We start from the raw sequence: 17,032 nt of genomic DNA, 5'->3' as shown, positions 1-17,032 counted from the left end.
AAAAGCCAAAAACTTAATTACTATGCATTTTACAGTATAGTATATCTAATATGTAAGTCAAAATCTGATTACTGCACTAGCCAGGTTGATCACACATAAGGAGCTATAATAATAATAATTCATCGGCGCGTTATCTCCTTCAGAGAAATCATTACTTTTCATCTGAGTGAATTCTCATTTTCTATGATTTACTCTTGTTCCTGGAATATATCGAATTTGGTCCATTTTTAACATGATAAGTGCCTATTTCTGTGTTATGATAATCATCAGATCAAAGTGAAAAAAATATACAAAAACGACTAGACTGCATGTTTATTAAGATTTGTCCATTAAAGTATATCTCAAATAAATGCATGCCGATTTCGATTATTTTCCAATCCCAATCTGTAATAGAAATAAATTTCAATAGTTCATGTTTAAAAATAAAAATCATTTAAAAAATAAAATTAAACAGCTTTTCCGGCATTCTCTGCTGAATGAACACCCGTTATCAATCAAATTGCAAGGAAATGCAAATTGCTCCAAATATATAGAAATAGGTCCTAGGCCTAATATTCTCTAGGGAAAGCCAATAAATTGATTTCATTAGTTGACTTTATTATGGGATTGCTGCTCAAATATTTACACTATCCTATCCACAAAATGTTTTAGTATTTCATTCGAAATTTTAAACCGTAGCCATCCTAATTTTAAAGGTTATATTCTTGAAATGTATACTTTGATTGCAATGCAAATTTCGAGTATTTTTTTTTAATATGAAAAAATCGCGTAGAATGTAGTTTGATATAGATTTATTTCGGCAAAGGAAGCATATACATAGTTGACAATATAACATAGGATAAAATAATGAGCATTATTAAATACTATATATCATACGAGTAAAACTATGACATGCTCACCAAAACCAAGGATAACACAAAAAAGGGCAAAAAAGCTCTTATTTCCATTGTGGTCCTTTGTATTGGCGGCATGACATAGAGAGGCAAACCTTAATATAATCATGTTTAAAAATACTAATAAATCATAAAAATGTATATCACAGTCAAATCTTGAGTTAATGATACTCCTGTTTACAGCTAGGATTTAAAACACATTACTAAAATTGTAATAAGATAAATGGCAGACAATTTAAAATCCTGAGCCGAAATATGTAAAAACATGTTTAATTTTTTTTTTTTAAATACTGTTCATAAGATGACTTTTGATGGCAACCTTAAAACTTTGTAACCTGTTGATCTCCGTTAACTTTACAGGTAAATCATTCCATAATTTAATACCAGAGAAAACAAATGATTTAGAACCCTGGCCTTTGACCTTAGGTAGACAATATCCACCCTTTTGACTAAGTCTTGTACTATAATTATGAATGGAATCTTGTGAAATAAAGTGTTCAGACATGTAATCCGTAGATAGGCCATTTTTTATCTTAAAAACATGACACAACATTATCTGTTCAACTCTTTTGTGGACCGGTAACCAGTTAAGGGACTTAAAGTGGGATGGGTCAATGTGGGCTCTAGAGTCCAAGTCAAGTACAAATCTCATTATTTTGTTTTGACAAGTTTGTAACTTATTTTTTAAAGACTGTGTCAAGCTATTATACCAAACAGAGCATGCGTAATCATAATGACACTGAATAAGAGACATAACCAGAAGTTTCTTGGTATGCTGAGTAAGAAACTCTTTCTTGCGGTAAAGAAATTTTAACCGAGAGTTGGCCTTCTTAAGAACAGACTCGGCCGTGGCGCAAAATGACAGATTTTGGTCTATAGTAATCCCAAGATACTTGATAGATGAAGTTGATTCAATGGATGTACCAGAACAGGTTATATGCAGGTTAGATTGTGACCTAAATTTTTGCCTGGACCCAAATAAAATTGACTCGGTTTTACCCAAATGCAATGACAACTTATTGTCCACTAACCATTGGCTGACCAATTCCATATCATCTGTCAATGCCTTTTCAACAACAGATAAACTTTTACCAGATACAAGGATACCAGAATCATCAGCATACAATAGCAATTTATTTTTGACCACAGCTGACATATCATTTACATAAATTAAAAAGAGAAGGGGTCCAAGGATTGAGCCCTGAGGAACACCACATGTTATTTTGGAATTGGAAGAATAAGTACCAGAGACATCTACAAGCTGCTGTCTATCTGATAAATATGATTTGAACCAATTTAGGACGTCAATACTAAGACCTGATGCTTGCAGTTTCATTAAAAGAATGGAATGGTCGACTGTGTCAAAACGCTTTCTGCAAATCCAGCAGCACCATACCAACAACATTACCTTTATCATTTTCATACCTGATAAAGTCTGTAAGGTGAATCAGACAAGTATCAGTAGAGAAGCCACTCCTGAAACCTGATTGAAATTTTATACAGCAGATCTTTATCCTTAAAATAAGCTTCAACCTGGTCATAAACCACCTTTTCAAGGATTTTAGATACAACATTTAAAATGGACACAGGCCGGTAATTACCACAGACAATTTTGTCGTTCTTTTAAAATAGAGGGGAACAACTCTTGCAGATTTAAGATCATCAGGGACTTGACCTTGGATAAGGGATAAGTTTATGATATGAGCTAATGGACTAGCAATAGCTGGGGATCCATCTCTGATAAAACGTGAGGGTATACCATCTAAGCCAGTAGCTTTTTTGACACCTAATGAAGTTAAGTATTTAAGAACTTTACTTTCAGAAACAATGGAAAAAGAAAAACTGTTTGCAAAAACACCCTTGTTTGCATAAAAAGTATTAACAAAATTCGTACCAAATTTATGCATACTTTCTGGCAACTTTTCAACAAGTTTACATGCAACTGTTGTATAAAATTTGTTAAATGATTCAGCAATAAGTTTCTTTTCAAAACACACATTATCATCATATACAAGAGAGAATTACAGTATTACAAAATACTAAATAATATCGAGTCTGAAACTGTCAACTTTTTATTTTTATTATTTGGTTTTCATTTTCTTCGAGAGATTAACCTTTTTTAGAAATATTTTACCTATAAATATGATGATATGGTATACGGGTAACCGCATACTAAGAAGTTTTGTTCATATAAATTAAATCATAAAATTAGATTTTTTGCGGCCGTTATAATAGAATGTATCAAATAAAATTATCGTTGTTTAAACTTATGTTAATTAATCCGAAATTTGGTATTCTCGTAAGAAAAAACTTACTTGAGAGAACGCCGAAAATCCTGTACAGAATAAGCACAGTGGACAAACATCGCATATTTTGGCTCTCTTTAACACGCCTGATTCATAACGTGCAATGGCTCTCTGACCTAAAATATTATCAACAAACATATATTACTGTATGCCTTTGCACACATGCTTTTCAGATAATACGAGTTAAGTTGTGCAAATGGGAAAAAGTCTAGAAGTCTAAAGTAGTAAAGGATTCATTACTGTTCGTTCTAAGAAGCTTTAATAAATTCAAAATGTTTTATGTTTAAATGCCAGAAGTAATTTTAAACTATTCAAAGGTATTTTCATACGACAATTTCTAAACCCATGACGACCCTGCTGCAAATTATTACAGAACAAGTTTTCCTTTATTTGATGATTTGCAAATAACAGGAGTAAAACGTGTAGATTTTTTCTGAGAAAATATGCCATTCCCTTGATTCAAAAACAGAAGTAAAAATTATTTCAAAATGTGAACTTTAGTGAGATGATAACTAATGGAAACTAACCCTTTCTTTAGTTCAATTTTTATTGATTTTGTTTGGCCTTTACATAAAAAGATATGAGGAAATTTGATAGAAATTCGATAATTTACAGTATGAAAAAAATAATGTTGTTTTCTTTCATATGATGTTGAAAGTAAAGAAATTGATATTTTAAAGTTCAAAATGATGTAATCATTTGCACATATTTACTCAGATTTTTTTTATTTGAAAATAAGAATAAAAAAAAAATGATTATAATTCAAACAATAGATAAACAAAATGAGAACTGATATACCAATGTCACTGAAGAAATTTCCTACAAAATTAATCAACATAACTTGTTATGGCTGTTTAATTGAAGGATAACTGTAAATAACTTAAAACCAACTAAATTTGGCCTAAACGACAGGTGAACACCAGAATTTAGATGATATAATTAATCCAAATTGAAATTTTCTATTATGTTTTCCGGCAAAATAAACCGTTGGCTTTCTTGTTGAATAGTGAAGATATTGATACCTTTATCTAATTTTAATGAAAAATATTCTGTAATATATTTGCCCCTGGATAATTCGGCAAATTCTCAAAAGAATAGAAAGAAAAAAGGGTTATTGTCTTACTAGGTTCATAATAGTCGTATACAGTAATGGTGCCTCCCTGGTTTTTGACAACGGGTTCGGACCTGTCCAATTTCACTTTCACTACCGTCTCGCTATTCTGTGCAATCTATAAAAAAAGAACATACCACCTTCTATTTAGAAGCTTCTAGTTCTATATTATTATTTCTTAAATATCAATTATATTTACAAACAGATCGCAGCGATGATTTCAACACAGCAAAATGCAAATGCGAAATTAGTTTTGAATCAAACCATTTTTACCCCAAAGAGATACACAACAAGTGTCCTTCCGATGCTTTCGTGTTTCATAACTTTAGATTGTTTTATAAAGAAATCATGGTCAGCAACAAATCCAGTTGGCATTTCAATTTCCATCAGAATCATTCGACTTACATAAGTTCCATTCCACCTGAAAACATTCATATAGACAACTAAAAAAGAAGAAAATAAACGGTTTAAAAGTTATGAATTTCAATACAGGGCGAACAATTTTTAATTCTAAATTTTAAAATGTAAACAAAGCTGAATGACTAGTATATACCAAACAAAAACACATTTCGCTCATTCTCAATAAAACACAGCATTTGATGTTCCACTGGGTAGCTCTTATACGAAGGTTTTTCTTGAGGTCAAAATGTCGTTAGAAAGGTGGCTGCCACTTTGTCTAATAGGGACACTCTCAGTTTTACATTTCTATCTGTTATTTTTCTTTTACAAGTACCATTAATGCCCTAAAATGTAACATACGTTACTGTCGCCACCTAGAATTTTCAACTTTGAAATTGTGTTTCAGAAAAATAAGTTCCAGAATAAACGAAACATGTGTAATTAGTCATTGCTGTGTGTATATGAACTTTGATTATTGGTAAAAAATATATTTGACTGTTAAAATCTCATTTATATAATGGATGATCAAATGTCGCCAAATGCATATAAATAAATAGTGACAAACCTAAAACAATAAGAAGTGAAACCGAAATTACATAATTGAATCGATGCATGCTTAATAATACAGCATATATATAATTATAAGTAAAAATAAGCTTGCAGCCTCTCAAATATCAATTGTATTTTCGGAAATTTTCATTTTTTATTCAAATCTTTTCAGCAGCATTTTAAAAAGAAACATACGTTACCATAATTTAAGAGCCAATCCATTCAAAGAAGAATCCAAACAAGAAAGAAAATTAACATGTGTGTAACTCTGATATATTAACCACAAATTATGGCGGGTTAAACGGTCTTGCGTCATTTTTTAACCCACTTTCAATGTAAAAATGAAACATACGTTACAGAAACATACGTTATCAACTTTTTAAAGTAAGTTTATCAAAAGGGAAATTGAAGTCAGAAAGCACGTATAACAGCAACATTAACTTCTATTTGACATTAGTAAGTAAATTGTGTTAACTTTGGTCGAGTTTTAACTTGTTTAAGTAACCACAGTGAAACAAACGTTACTTTATCAAACAGACTTTATATTGTTTACACATGCATATATAAAAACATAAAATCGCATTTTTATGACAAAATAATGATGTGCATGTGATTCCTAAATAAAAAAAGTCGATTTTACATATAAGTTTCAATTCCGTGATAAAGTTCATAAATAAGCGAGTGTGAAACATACGTTACTCCAACTTACAATTCAACAATTTTTGAAAATTAAAGATAAAGTTGGGATAAGCATGCCTGTTAGTAACGGTTACCTTGTATTAGATGTAAGAAGACACAAAATTGTTTTTACAAAGGAAAGATATGTTAATAATATGTTGATATACCAGCAGAAATGTTAAAAATATATTACAAGATATTGATGTTCTCAGCAACAACTAATTCGTTTCTGCAAAGAGCTTACTGGCCGTATTTCATTCTATAATAATAATGTTAAAATAATATCCATAAATATAAATTATTTTACAAAAAATAAAATTGTTTTCTCAACCTTTACTTGCATTTGAATAAAATGAAACATACGTGATATCCTATATGGGAATAAATATAGAACTGCTTAGTACTAAATTTTCCAAATATTAAGAAAGTGGAAAGTTGAATGTTTTGAAAAAAAATTGCTAATACAAAATTTGTGTATGCATTCGACCTCTCATATATTATATATGATATATATCCTTTGAATGAAGACATAAAATAATCATTTCCAAAATTGACTATTTTTGCTTTCTACGAATATTTAACTTTGAAGAAATTGACTGAAAATTAGCAAGGTACCCAACTTCTTTGAATTTTCCTGGGTTAGAAAGTCCCTCTAGATAGAGAATTTACAGATTTTGATATATTTTACAGACATTTGTTATTAATATGCAGCCAATATGTTACATTATTAGATCTGAAATCTACGTTACCGAAGAAATACAGTGTCATTACCGAAATAAATGCCATCCTGTTATATCATAGTTTCTTGTTCAAAATATTTCTGGCAAACTTGCAAAGCACCCTAAACTTTTACTTCAGCGATAAAAAATTACACAATGACAACATCAAATTTTTAATATTTTTCAACCTCAAATGCTTTATTTTATTGAGAATGGGCGATTTATTAAACCTGACAACATCAATAAGAAAAAAGATATAGTCTGCACGATTTGTCATCCCTTTTGAGAGCTAGCAATGATGACACCAAACCCTATGCCGTCATAAGGTAGCCATGCCCAGGATTTGTATTTGAGCAGCGGACAGAGTATATTTTCTTAATTTTTAATACTTTAACCCTGAAATTGAGCGTTTCAATTTCAAAGTGTCACAGTTTCATATGGATAAAGGTTAAATATCAAATCAAAATTTCTCGAATCCTTATCCCAGCAAACACTCTGATTAAGCGTTTGCTTACTATTCCATTTTACCTTACAATGGTCTTCAAGATCAGTGTATTTAGCGAATCTTGCTCAAAATCTGATGCCACAGCGATGAAAGTTCCATTACTGCTGCTACTGTTAACATAGTATGATTGAGCAACCTGAAAACAAAATATTCGAAGTCATAATTTAAGGCAGTTAAGGACTAGCAATTATGGGCTCTGAGTTTGTTATCTTTACACACACTTCTTGTATGAAAAAAAATGATGCAATATATTTATAATAGTTTGTTGTAAAATGCGCTGTATATTAATTTATAATTCATGAGACAAAGCTATTATAAGAATTGTCGTAAAAGTGTAACCGAAAAATAAAATTCTCACATCAACAACAGCTATTCCTTCTCCAGCAGCCTGTATAACTACATTCTGTAAGTTTGCTGGCATCTGTAATAGTAGAAGTGAGTTTAATATTTGTATCAGAAATGTGATTTATATCAAACAAATAATTTGTATCATACTCTTATGCTTATCACACCTTGTTAAAACGATTCATCAAAAAGCAAGACAAATGTTTCGTTTAAAGTGCATACACAAGATAATTAAATTTCGAATAGTTTTCATGCTCGAGACATGCTGATGGTGGGATACAAATCGTGTTCCAGTATATCTAAACACATATTTACTGTGATTTTATACTTATTTTATTTCAGTGTGATTTTAACCCCCAAAACTCCTCAACAACAAAAAAAATCCAAATAAATCAGAGTCACACTGTTATATTTCCAAAGATAAGTTATGTTATCTAGACAAAGTGTTTTAGTTATTGATACATCAACGTAAATTAATCTTAAATAAGTATACATTCATATTAATATAATAATGCAAATGGCTTTCTCGAATTATGATTGGCTCAAACACTAATTTATACTATTAGTTATAAAAAAAATTTGACCAATAATAGACGGTTGTTTGCATAACGGGTCAGGTTATATTAAAGAGCCATAATTTAACTTATAACTAAATTATAATTATATCATTTATAACTAAATAATTATGCAGCAAACTTTCAATTTTTAAGAAAAACTGAAATTACTTCCTAAATTGACATCAACGGTGTATTTAGTTTAAATAAACGTCACGATTATCAAATGAAAAGCAATGTTACAAACATGCAGTATTATAATATGCCGTATATACCGTAACCGCGTGAGTATTTCTGCATCATTTACGGCTAACAAGGCGTGCGCATTTATAATTGCGTGTTCACTAACAAAGTGAAAAGTTACACTTTAATGATTATCATATACTTGAATGTTTCTTTTTAAGTGCACTGTTCGTTGACATTCAATGCACTTCTCTGCGCGTGTCTTTTCCCCGCCGCTTCAATGAAAACCGTCGAATGATGTTGTCTGTTTTCTCCCATGAACTTACCGCCAAAATCAATATGCATTATCATTAATTCGTAAGTTGCTGACAGGAAATACGACAGCAAATAGCATGACGCGAGGCTCTAGCCATCGTTTACTTGTATAACTTAAAATATACACAAACGCCATTTTATCCTCTTCGCTAAGATGACGATCCACAATTATGTCATGTAATGTATTACCTCGATCTGGTGCACGGAATCATATTTCATTTGAGTTACATTAAATGAGTGCATGAAGCCAATTCCAAAAGCATTTATTTGTATCCTCGACTGTTTCGTAACATGTGCTTGGATAATTCCGTATTCTGCAAGTGCCTGTATTGCTACAACTGTGTCCTGAAAAAAAACATTGTATCTATTATTAATTGTACCCATTATTATAATTTTTAGACATGAAAAAATAGCTGAAATTACGGAAAAAGTATTTTGAAAATTACTCCCTTAAAATAAATTTGAATTATGACACCACTCACTTTCATATTTGTATTTCAAGTATATTTGACTGATACAGCACCATTTTCATGGGTAAAATTAAATAATTAATTTTATTTTTCATGCCAATACATCATAATAAACGTATTTCCCCTAAATGTCCTGCACGAATATGATTGGCTGTCTGTTAGAATTTAAATTCCTTTCACATCTTTTCGCTCAATGTTTAGAGTAATTCATAGCAAACCTGGGTAGATAAAAATCCTCCACGTGAGTTCCTTTGGGAAATAAGCCACTTCAGAATAGGTAATCCCTCTGCTTGGAACCCAAGCGCGATAAATGTGAGCATTGCATACCCTGCTGTCTCTACATCTTTAGCAGGACTACTGGATTGTTGCTGACTATTGTACTTCATGTGACCGATAGCCTGAGATGATTCCGGCCAATAAACATATCCATCTTAAAAACAGTCAAAATAAGTTAACGAGAAATCTTTGCACACAATTGATTCCACGCCTGAAAATCATAGACAATGGAATGGTAATTACATGTGAAATCAAAGGTATTGTAGTATCTGGGATGTTATTGGAATAGATAAATTCTCATAATCGACATATATTTAGATATTTATTGGAAAAATAAATGTAAGATAAAACAAGAAAACAAAATATTCGTTTTCAGTGTTTTCTTGATTTCAATATACCTTCTGCGTGTTTTGAAGCAGCCAATTGTTTATAACACGTGGTTCCATTCGAGCTCCCTGACTTCGCAAGTGCATAACATACGATAGATAGTGTATAGGGATCAGTAATAGTAGACAATTGGCTTTCCAAATATTGTTGTCCTTTTGTAATTGCAGGGGACAGCCTCACAGGCTAAAATCAAAACAAAAATATTGGAAAGGACGTTTAGGAATCTCAAACTCATTTTCTGATTTATTTTACATGTATTTTAGTCATAGAAAAATTAACTTTCTTTAACGGTAGGTGAGTTAAAATGTAATGCCATGAAAGCTAAGGTACAATTAATTTGAGAAATAAAGATAACTTTTATATCATACTTGCAAGGGAGATTAGTAAAACTAAATAATAATAAGAATAATTTAAAGCATATTTTAATGTATGTGACATCAGCATATGGCATCATTTACATTCACTAAGTCTCCGCATTCCTTTATTGTAACTAGACAGTATGCTGTAACTTGCAGTGTTGTCCTTTCCTTGTCATGCTGAAATTAATATAACCTGCTTGATAACAAGTCGTTAAAAACAAGAGCTGTCAGTAGGACAACGCGCTCGAATATTCTCAGTGCTTATAGTTAAAAAACAAGTGCCTGGATCGAGTAGTAATTAACGAAAAAAAGATTTTTAAAAAGAATACATAACATAGTTAAGCGTTTTTGATATAGACCACTAATTTCTCAAAATGTTGTATTTCATTAAATGACTAAGTGGTATCCCATTTTATCCTAAATGTATTAAGATTCAAGTGACTACCTTCAGTAGTTAATTATGCATCAATAATTTTAAAAAAGTTCAATAAGGGAAATAAACAACAACAAAAATTTCACAAGAGCAAAAATATATTTCACTTTCAAATTATGCTAAATTATAAATAACAAAAAATGATACTTATACAGATTTATGAGATTTAAGTTATAATTTCTAAAATTATGTTTAAACACTACAATCAAACTACAACATAACGTACATTAGTGTAAAGTGTCGACTCTGTGAAAGAACCATTGTTATTCTGTTGTCCTAACAGATATACCATTGCTCTAAACATAACATCATTGTCTACAGAAATAAGATCTCTTGCTTGATGAAAACTCTTCAGCACGAAAGCAGTTAACCTAGGCAATGAAAAAATATTTATTCTGTAATATAACTTTTTCGATATCATCTTAACTCATTCCAAATATTGTAAAGTATAAGCTATCAACACTATAACTGCATCAGTACAAGGATTCATTAATGTTACAGACACCTTTAGCTCAATACGACTGTATAATGTAGAAATGTGTATATTTGATGTATTTGTATAAATGCAAAAAATATTGCTAAACCAAAAATAATTAAAGAAAATGTAGTCTTCAACAAAGGTTTAGTTTAGTTTAAATATTGTTGCGAAAAAAGTTCTTTGGGATTTTATTTTTCACTTTCGAGTCGTCTTCATGAAACTAACCAGCACTCATGTCATATCTACGTGTATCTTTTAATCTAATCATTTTACAATTCATTACAACAATAGATAAAATTTATTCATAACCATTCTGAAGTAGAATTGTAAGAGATTACTAAGTATGATGATAAGAAAGCATGGTCATGACAAGAGTATGGCTCAGACGCAAAAAGCTGACATCTTATCACTAGGCCACCACTAGTTTGTTAAAAGGTGCATCACATATTGAAACTTAATGTTAATATTACCACATGCTGCTATAGTTACTACTTTCTCCTGACAGTGCAAAGGAACCATCATAACCGCGTTTAAATGCAAGCACATTTTGGTAACCTGTCAGAAAAAATAAAACAACTACAAAATTGTCCATACCACTTACTTTCAAATCATGAAATCTGTTTACATCATAAAAAAAATCATTTACAAACACTTCTCATTCAAAAGTGTAATTTCAAACTTGATTAATCATTTTATTGTTCAAATACAATATTTTTAACAAAACCAGTCTTGCAACTTATTATGAAAGACTTACAAAGTTTATGAAAAAAAATCAAAATATTTTTTGAACAAAAAAATCAGACGTTGGAAATGTGTATATGTCATACTTTTATTAAACAAAAGACCACATTTTCTGAAACAAAAGCAAAATAGAAGCATTAATGGAATGAAGTGAACAAACCAGATCTTATTAAGTTTAAAGCTTTAGTTTCCACGGCTTTTGTCAACTGTCCAGTGATACTCAAATATTTCATTAAAATCACATTGGGCGCTATATCCACCAAACCCTGTTCGGCTCCAGCATCAGGCCCACTTATTAACCTCTCTAGCCCAAACGTATTTGGCACAAGAAAGTCGCCTATATATGAAAAGAAATAATGTTTCAATTATTGAACTCTAATCAGTTAATTAGTAGAATAAGAACCCAAGTTTTCTTCTCCAAATATGACATGGATAAATATATTTCAAGGTAGGTCTTATTGAACTAATGCATTGAGTGAAGTATTGTAATGTATGATGCTGCCGTAGCGAATTTACCAGAATGCAATCATTAATTGTGTGTCCATTAATTTCAAACATTCATGGGTGCGTTTGACTACTCTGGTCACGAAATAATACAGTAACAAAGATCGGTAGTAACATGCAAAGCAAAAGAATGCATCGCTTTCAAAACATGTACATTTATTAAGTATGGATTTGTCTTGTCTTCATCAATACAATACAAAAATGTGTTGATATTGAAAATCAATATGACACAGCAAGTCATGTAATACATGTAGATATTTCATTCCAAAAACCTACCTGATATTTTCATGTACACCTTTTTGGTACCAGGTATCAAATCAGGGTGATTTACCAGTGGTAATGTTTGGGTTAATGTCTTGCCGCCATTGACATCAACTAAAAGTTGTTCATTTGTTGTCCTTTGCACACCAGTATGCTGTATTATGATTGAATGATAATCACTAGTGCATCCATATGTTTATAAATGTTCAAAATGTATTGTTACACGTTTCAATCATTTTATAAACGGTCCGCATTAAATTTAATTCCATATAAATGTATTAGCTTTCTATCAATGTCATGTTGCAATTAAATATGATTCTTTTTTCAGTTCCCGAATACTTGTAAGTTAAACTATTAAAATAAACTATAAATGCTTTCTTTTAGCAGTAGTCATAATACGGTTGTATAAAATTTTCTGAAAGCAGACAAATTCTTACATTTTTTCTCTAACCTTATTATGTAAAATAACTTCAATACAATGTCACAGTATCTTTAGCTTGCATATTCGTAAATTATTTGATTCACCTATCACAGAGGTGTTAATTGTCGCATGTGACGAATTGAATACGACCATTTGGACAAAAATGAAAACGAGTTAATTTTATCTCACCATAACCATTAATTCTTTTTCTACTGCATCAGTTGTTGATATTTTAAAGAAACCTGTTCTTGCAAAAACTTTGACTTTTAAAACTCCAACATGTTTAGGACTAACATGTACATGCGTAGAGCGGCCTTCATTTGGTGGGACCTAATAAAATGGTAGATTTTAAAAATGCTTTCTTAATTTTTCTTTTACCTTTTCTTTATTAAAACACTTTGAGATCATTTAATATCGTATTATCGTTCTATATAAGGGACTCGAAAGTTCATTGAATATGTACAATGTTATTATAAACAAGCAATTATCATAGTATTGCAAGCAATCCATAAGTCCCCTACCGGTAAGAGCCCAAGCAACATTCTGAAGGGCCATTGGCCAATTTGTTGAAAAAGTTCTTTAAAAGTGATCACAGGAAACAGTTTTTATGTACAGACAGACAGACTGAAGGACACTCTAAAGTTATTTTTTAAACATCCCTGTTATCAAAATATAACATTTTTAAAATCCTAACATGATTGAAGAAGATGGAGTAAAAATTAACAATTTCTCAAAAAAAAGTCTAAGTTCAAAAGGGGCATAATTCTGGAAATAGTCTTGCTAGAGTATTGAACACTCAAAAATGTTGAGTGACATTATAAGAAACATTTATATAAAGTTTGAAGTAGATACATTCAGAAAAAGAAGTAAAAAAACCAATGTTTTTTTCATGAAAATTTTAAGTTCAAGGGAGGTAATTCTGATAAATTTTGTGCTAGAGTTGTAAACCTTGTCACATATGATGTGGTTGATGACAAGCAACTTATATTTAAAGTTTGAAGAAAATACCTTAAGAAATAAAGAACTTATAGTGAAAAAACTTAAAAACTAGAATCAGAAATCTTGAAATTCAGTCTATTTGTTGCCATAGCAACCAGAATTTTCAACATAGGAAGATAAAAAAGGATGTGCATAATTTCCATACTGCCATCTACCCATATGTCAAGTTTCATAAAAATATTTTCAGTAATTTTTGCATGATCACTGGATCCAGGTTATGTGTAAAATTTGCCATATTTTCAGTCTATTTGTTGCCATAGCAACCAGAATTTTCAACATAGGAAGAAAAGAAAAAGACGTGCATAATCTCCATACTGCCATCTATCCATATGTCAAGTTTCATAAAAATATTTTCAGTAATTTTTGCATTTTCACTGGATCCAGGTTATGTGTAAAATTTGCCATATTTTCAGTCTATTTGTTGCCATAGCAACCAGAATTTTCAACATAGGAAGAAAAGAAAAAGACGTGCATAATCTCCATACTGCCATCAATCCATATATCAAGTTTCATTAAAATATTTTCAGTACTTTTTGCGTTATTGCGGGATCCAGTTTTGTGGACGGACGGACAGACGGACGGACTGACGGACGGACAGACAGACGGACAGACGGACGGAGGGTAAACCTAAAGTCCCCTCCGGTAAACCGGTAGGGGACTAATTACACTTAGAAATTATGTGGTTTATAAAAGTAATATGTATAATGGTTATTACCGTCGTTGCTGCTGGAATAAGATTGTTAGGATCATCGGACTGGACAGCTTGAAGAAATACCTAGAATACAGTTATAATTATTTAGGTATTGTGAGAACATCCGAGATAAGTGATGATAAGATAAGACCCTAATTATTCAAAATTTTATTGAATCTGTTCAGATAAACAATAAAGCGTACATTATCTGTAACTATAACTTTCTACGTATCTCAGTATTGAAAATAGAAGTATTATTTCTTATTACATGCTTTTCGGTGGTTTATAGAAATTTATTACATGCTTTTCGGTGGTTTATAGAAATATATCAGTGATATAAAACTGGTAATTTCACTGTTTGAAACAGTGAAATTACCACTTTGATAATTTCACTGTTTTGAATTTAAGCCCCTTACGTTGTTTCAGTGAAATACCAGCGTGCACAGTACTGGGTACCAACTTAATGACGTGACGTCGTAAATGACGTCACGTTGTATTATTATTTGGCGCGCTTTTCATTCAATATTAGGTTTAATGTCTTTTTAAAACGTTTCTTTGCATGTAATAAAAAGAAAATTTGTTTAGTTTAGTGTAAGATCGAAATATATTTCACCTTGTGAACACCAAAAGTACATATTTCACTCGTGGCTGCGCAACTCGTGAAATATACCTTTTGGTGCCCACTCGGTGAAATATATTCCGATCTTACACTGAACTAAACAAATATCCTCTATATATCAGTGATATAAAATGGTAATTTCACTGTTTGAAACAGTGAAATTACCACTTTGATAATATCACTGTTTTGAATTTAAGCCCCTTATATTATTATTTGGCGCGCTTTTCATTCAGTATTAGGTTAAATGTCTTTTTAAAACGTTTCTTTGCATATAATAAAAAGAAAATTTGTTTAGTTTAGTGTAAGATTGAAATATATTTCACCTTGTGAACACCAAAAGTTCATATTTCACTCGTGGCGCAAATATACCTTTTGGTGCTCATTCGGTGAAATATATTCCGATCTTACACTGAACTAAACAAATATCCTCTATATCTATAAATGTTGTGTATTTGGCAAATAAAAAAGGTATTAATGTCTTTTAAATCAGTTTCCAGATCGTTCATGAAATGGCATCCCTTAGCTGGGAAATCATCTGCATAACAAATTGTTTCTGAAACATATTCATGTAAGCTCGATTATGAAACAAGCCAATGCAGCGCATATCAATCACTACCTAATCAACTTCCTGGACCTAACCAGTACTGGTGTCACATGAGGAAACATGGTGGCAGCCCGTGTAGGACTGTTACCTGAACGATAGGCCTCTACTAAAAAATATTTCATATGCAATAGGTTACACCGGCTATCAGTTATATCTCACAATATATGTTGCAAGACTTTTCTACTGGCACTTGTTTAAAACAAATCAGCAAATGATGTTCATGATTCGTCGCGTTCTGAAAAAAATATACTTAAGAAAACATTTACCGTTTGCGGAAGAGTCATGTAGTTAAACACTGTTATTTGAACAATAAATTCTTCGCCAATTATAACTGATGATGGCATATCCACGGTAATAAAGAAGTCTTTCTTGACAGTTATCTTTAAAATAAGATGCATGTAAACATGAAGAAATTATTAAAAGACTGTACTTAAACAAGCCTCTAATAATATCATTCTTTAGTTTATAATAAATATTTATTTTAAGCTTGTAAAGTCGATCATAATCTTGTAAGAAATGACAGTGTATATCCTTCCCCAATCAAGTTGGGAAGTCGCCATATGACCTCATACGTGTTGTTGTGACGTAGAACCAGCAACAGCAACAATAAAAATAATGATACTTGCTTTAAAAACTTAAACATTTCTATGGATTACATAACTAAAACAGTTCAACTTATCAAGCAAAATGTATACGACAAATGTAAATATAAACAAGATTACATTTTGTTTGACATCAGATATTCCGAAACCAGAAATGCTGTTTGTAGCAAATACTGAAACTATCCATGTGGTGATCGTATCTGGAACGGTCTGGTTGATGGAGATTTTACCAGAAGACCTGCAGGTATATTATCATATAACACAAATATACAATGTATTCCATATAATCATTTAAAGCTGTATCACATTTCAATGTAATCCCAATTAACACGAATAATGGCTGAATTTTAATTACAATAATGTTATCCACAGTTAATATTGACTGGAAGAATAAACCAGATAGATCGTTTTGTACTTATTTCTTCTAATCATTAAACAATGTTTAAATCAATCTTTACGATAATAATGCCACCCACATTAAATACATGTATTGAATTAAAAAATAAACTAGATTGGTAGTTTTATTGTCATGTTTCTGTCAACAATGTATGATTTTATCATTTATTCCAATATACATTTGAGTTAACGAACATGTCGTCTTTCGTTTCATGATACGCCAAATAGACTTGC

The 17,032-nt window shown here is 31.0% G+C and overlaps 1 protein-coding gene across 1 annotated transcript; it reads right to left on the bottom strand.

Moving 5' to 3' along the window:
* Positions 1-297: 297 nt before the first annotated feature.
* Positions 298-16,650, bottom strand: LOC132755016 (CD109 antigen-like). Its single transcript, XM_060745796.1, has 18 exons — positions 16,523-16,650; positions 16,067-16,180; positions 14,602-14,661; positions 13,077-13,217; positions 12,482-12,620; positions 11,862-12,038; positions 11,431-11,515; positions 10,709-10,853; positions 10,149-10,226; positions 9,702-9,873; positions 9,246-9,457; positions 8,747-8,902; positions 7,519-7,581; positions 7,184-7,296; positions 4,584-4,731; positions 4,323-4,428; positions 3,209-3,315; positions 298-384 (listed from the first exon to the last, which is right to left on the bottom strand). Exons 2-18 carry the CDS (start codon positions 16,142-16,144, stop codon positions 367-369), a joined length of 1,998 nt encoding a protein of 665 aa, XP_060601779.1. The 5' UTR covers positions 16,145-16,180; positions 16,523-16,650; the 3' UTR covers positions 298-366.
* Between the last annotated feature and the right edge of the window lie 382 nt (positions 16,651-17,032).

This window comes from Ruditapes philippinarum, unplaced genomic scaffold (genome assembly GCF_026571515.1).
Source record: "Ruditapes philippinarum isolate M1 unplaced genomic scaffold, ASM2657151v2 ctg1394_1_1_1_1, whole genome shotgun sequence".
In the NCBI taxonomy this organism is placed as follows: domain Eukaryota; kingdom Metazoa; phylum Mollusca; class Bivalvia; order Venerida; family Veneridae; genus Ruditapes; species Ruditapes philippinarum.
This window is presented reverse-complemented; position numbering and strand designations above follow the sequence as displayed.

What these genes read in the sequence shown, in the direction of transcription:
- LOC132755016 (XM_060745796.1), bottom strand. Translation starts at nt 16,144, where the DNA reads ATGCCATCATCAGTTATAATTGGCGAAGAATTTATTGTTCAAATAACA. An exon ending in TTTAAACTTAATAAGATCTG is followed by an intron (nt 11,516 to 11,861) that starts GTTTGTTCACTT and finishes TTTTTCTGACAG; the next exon opens with GTTACCAAAATGTGCTTGCA. An exon ending in ATTCCGTGCACCAGATCGAG is followed by an intron (nt 7,582 to 8,746) that starts GTAATACATTAC and finishes CTACTATTACAG; the next exon opens with ATGCCAGCAAACTTACAGAA.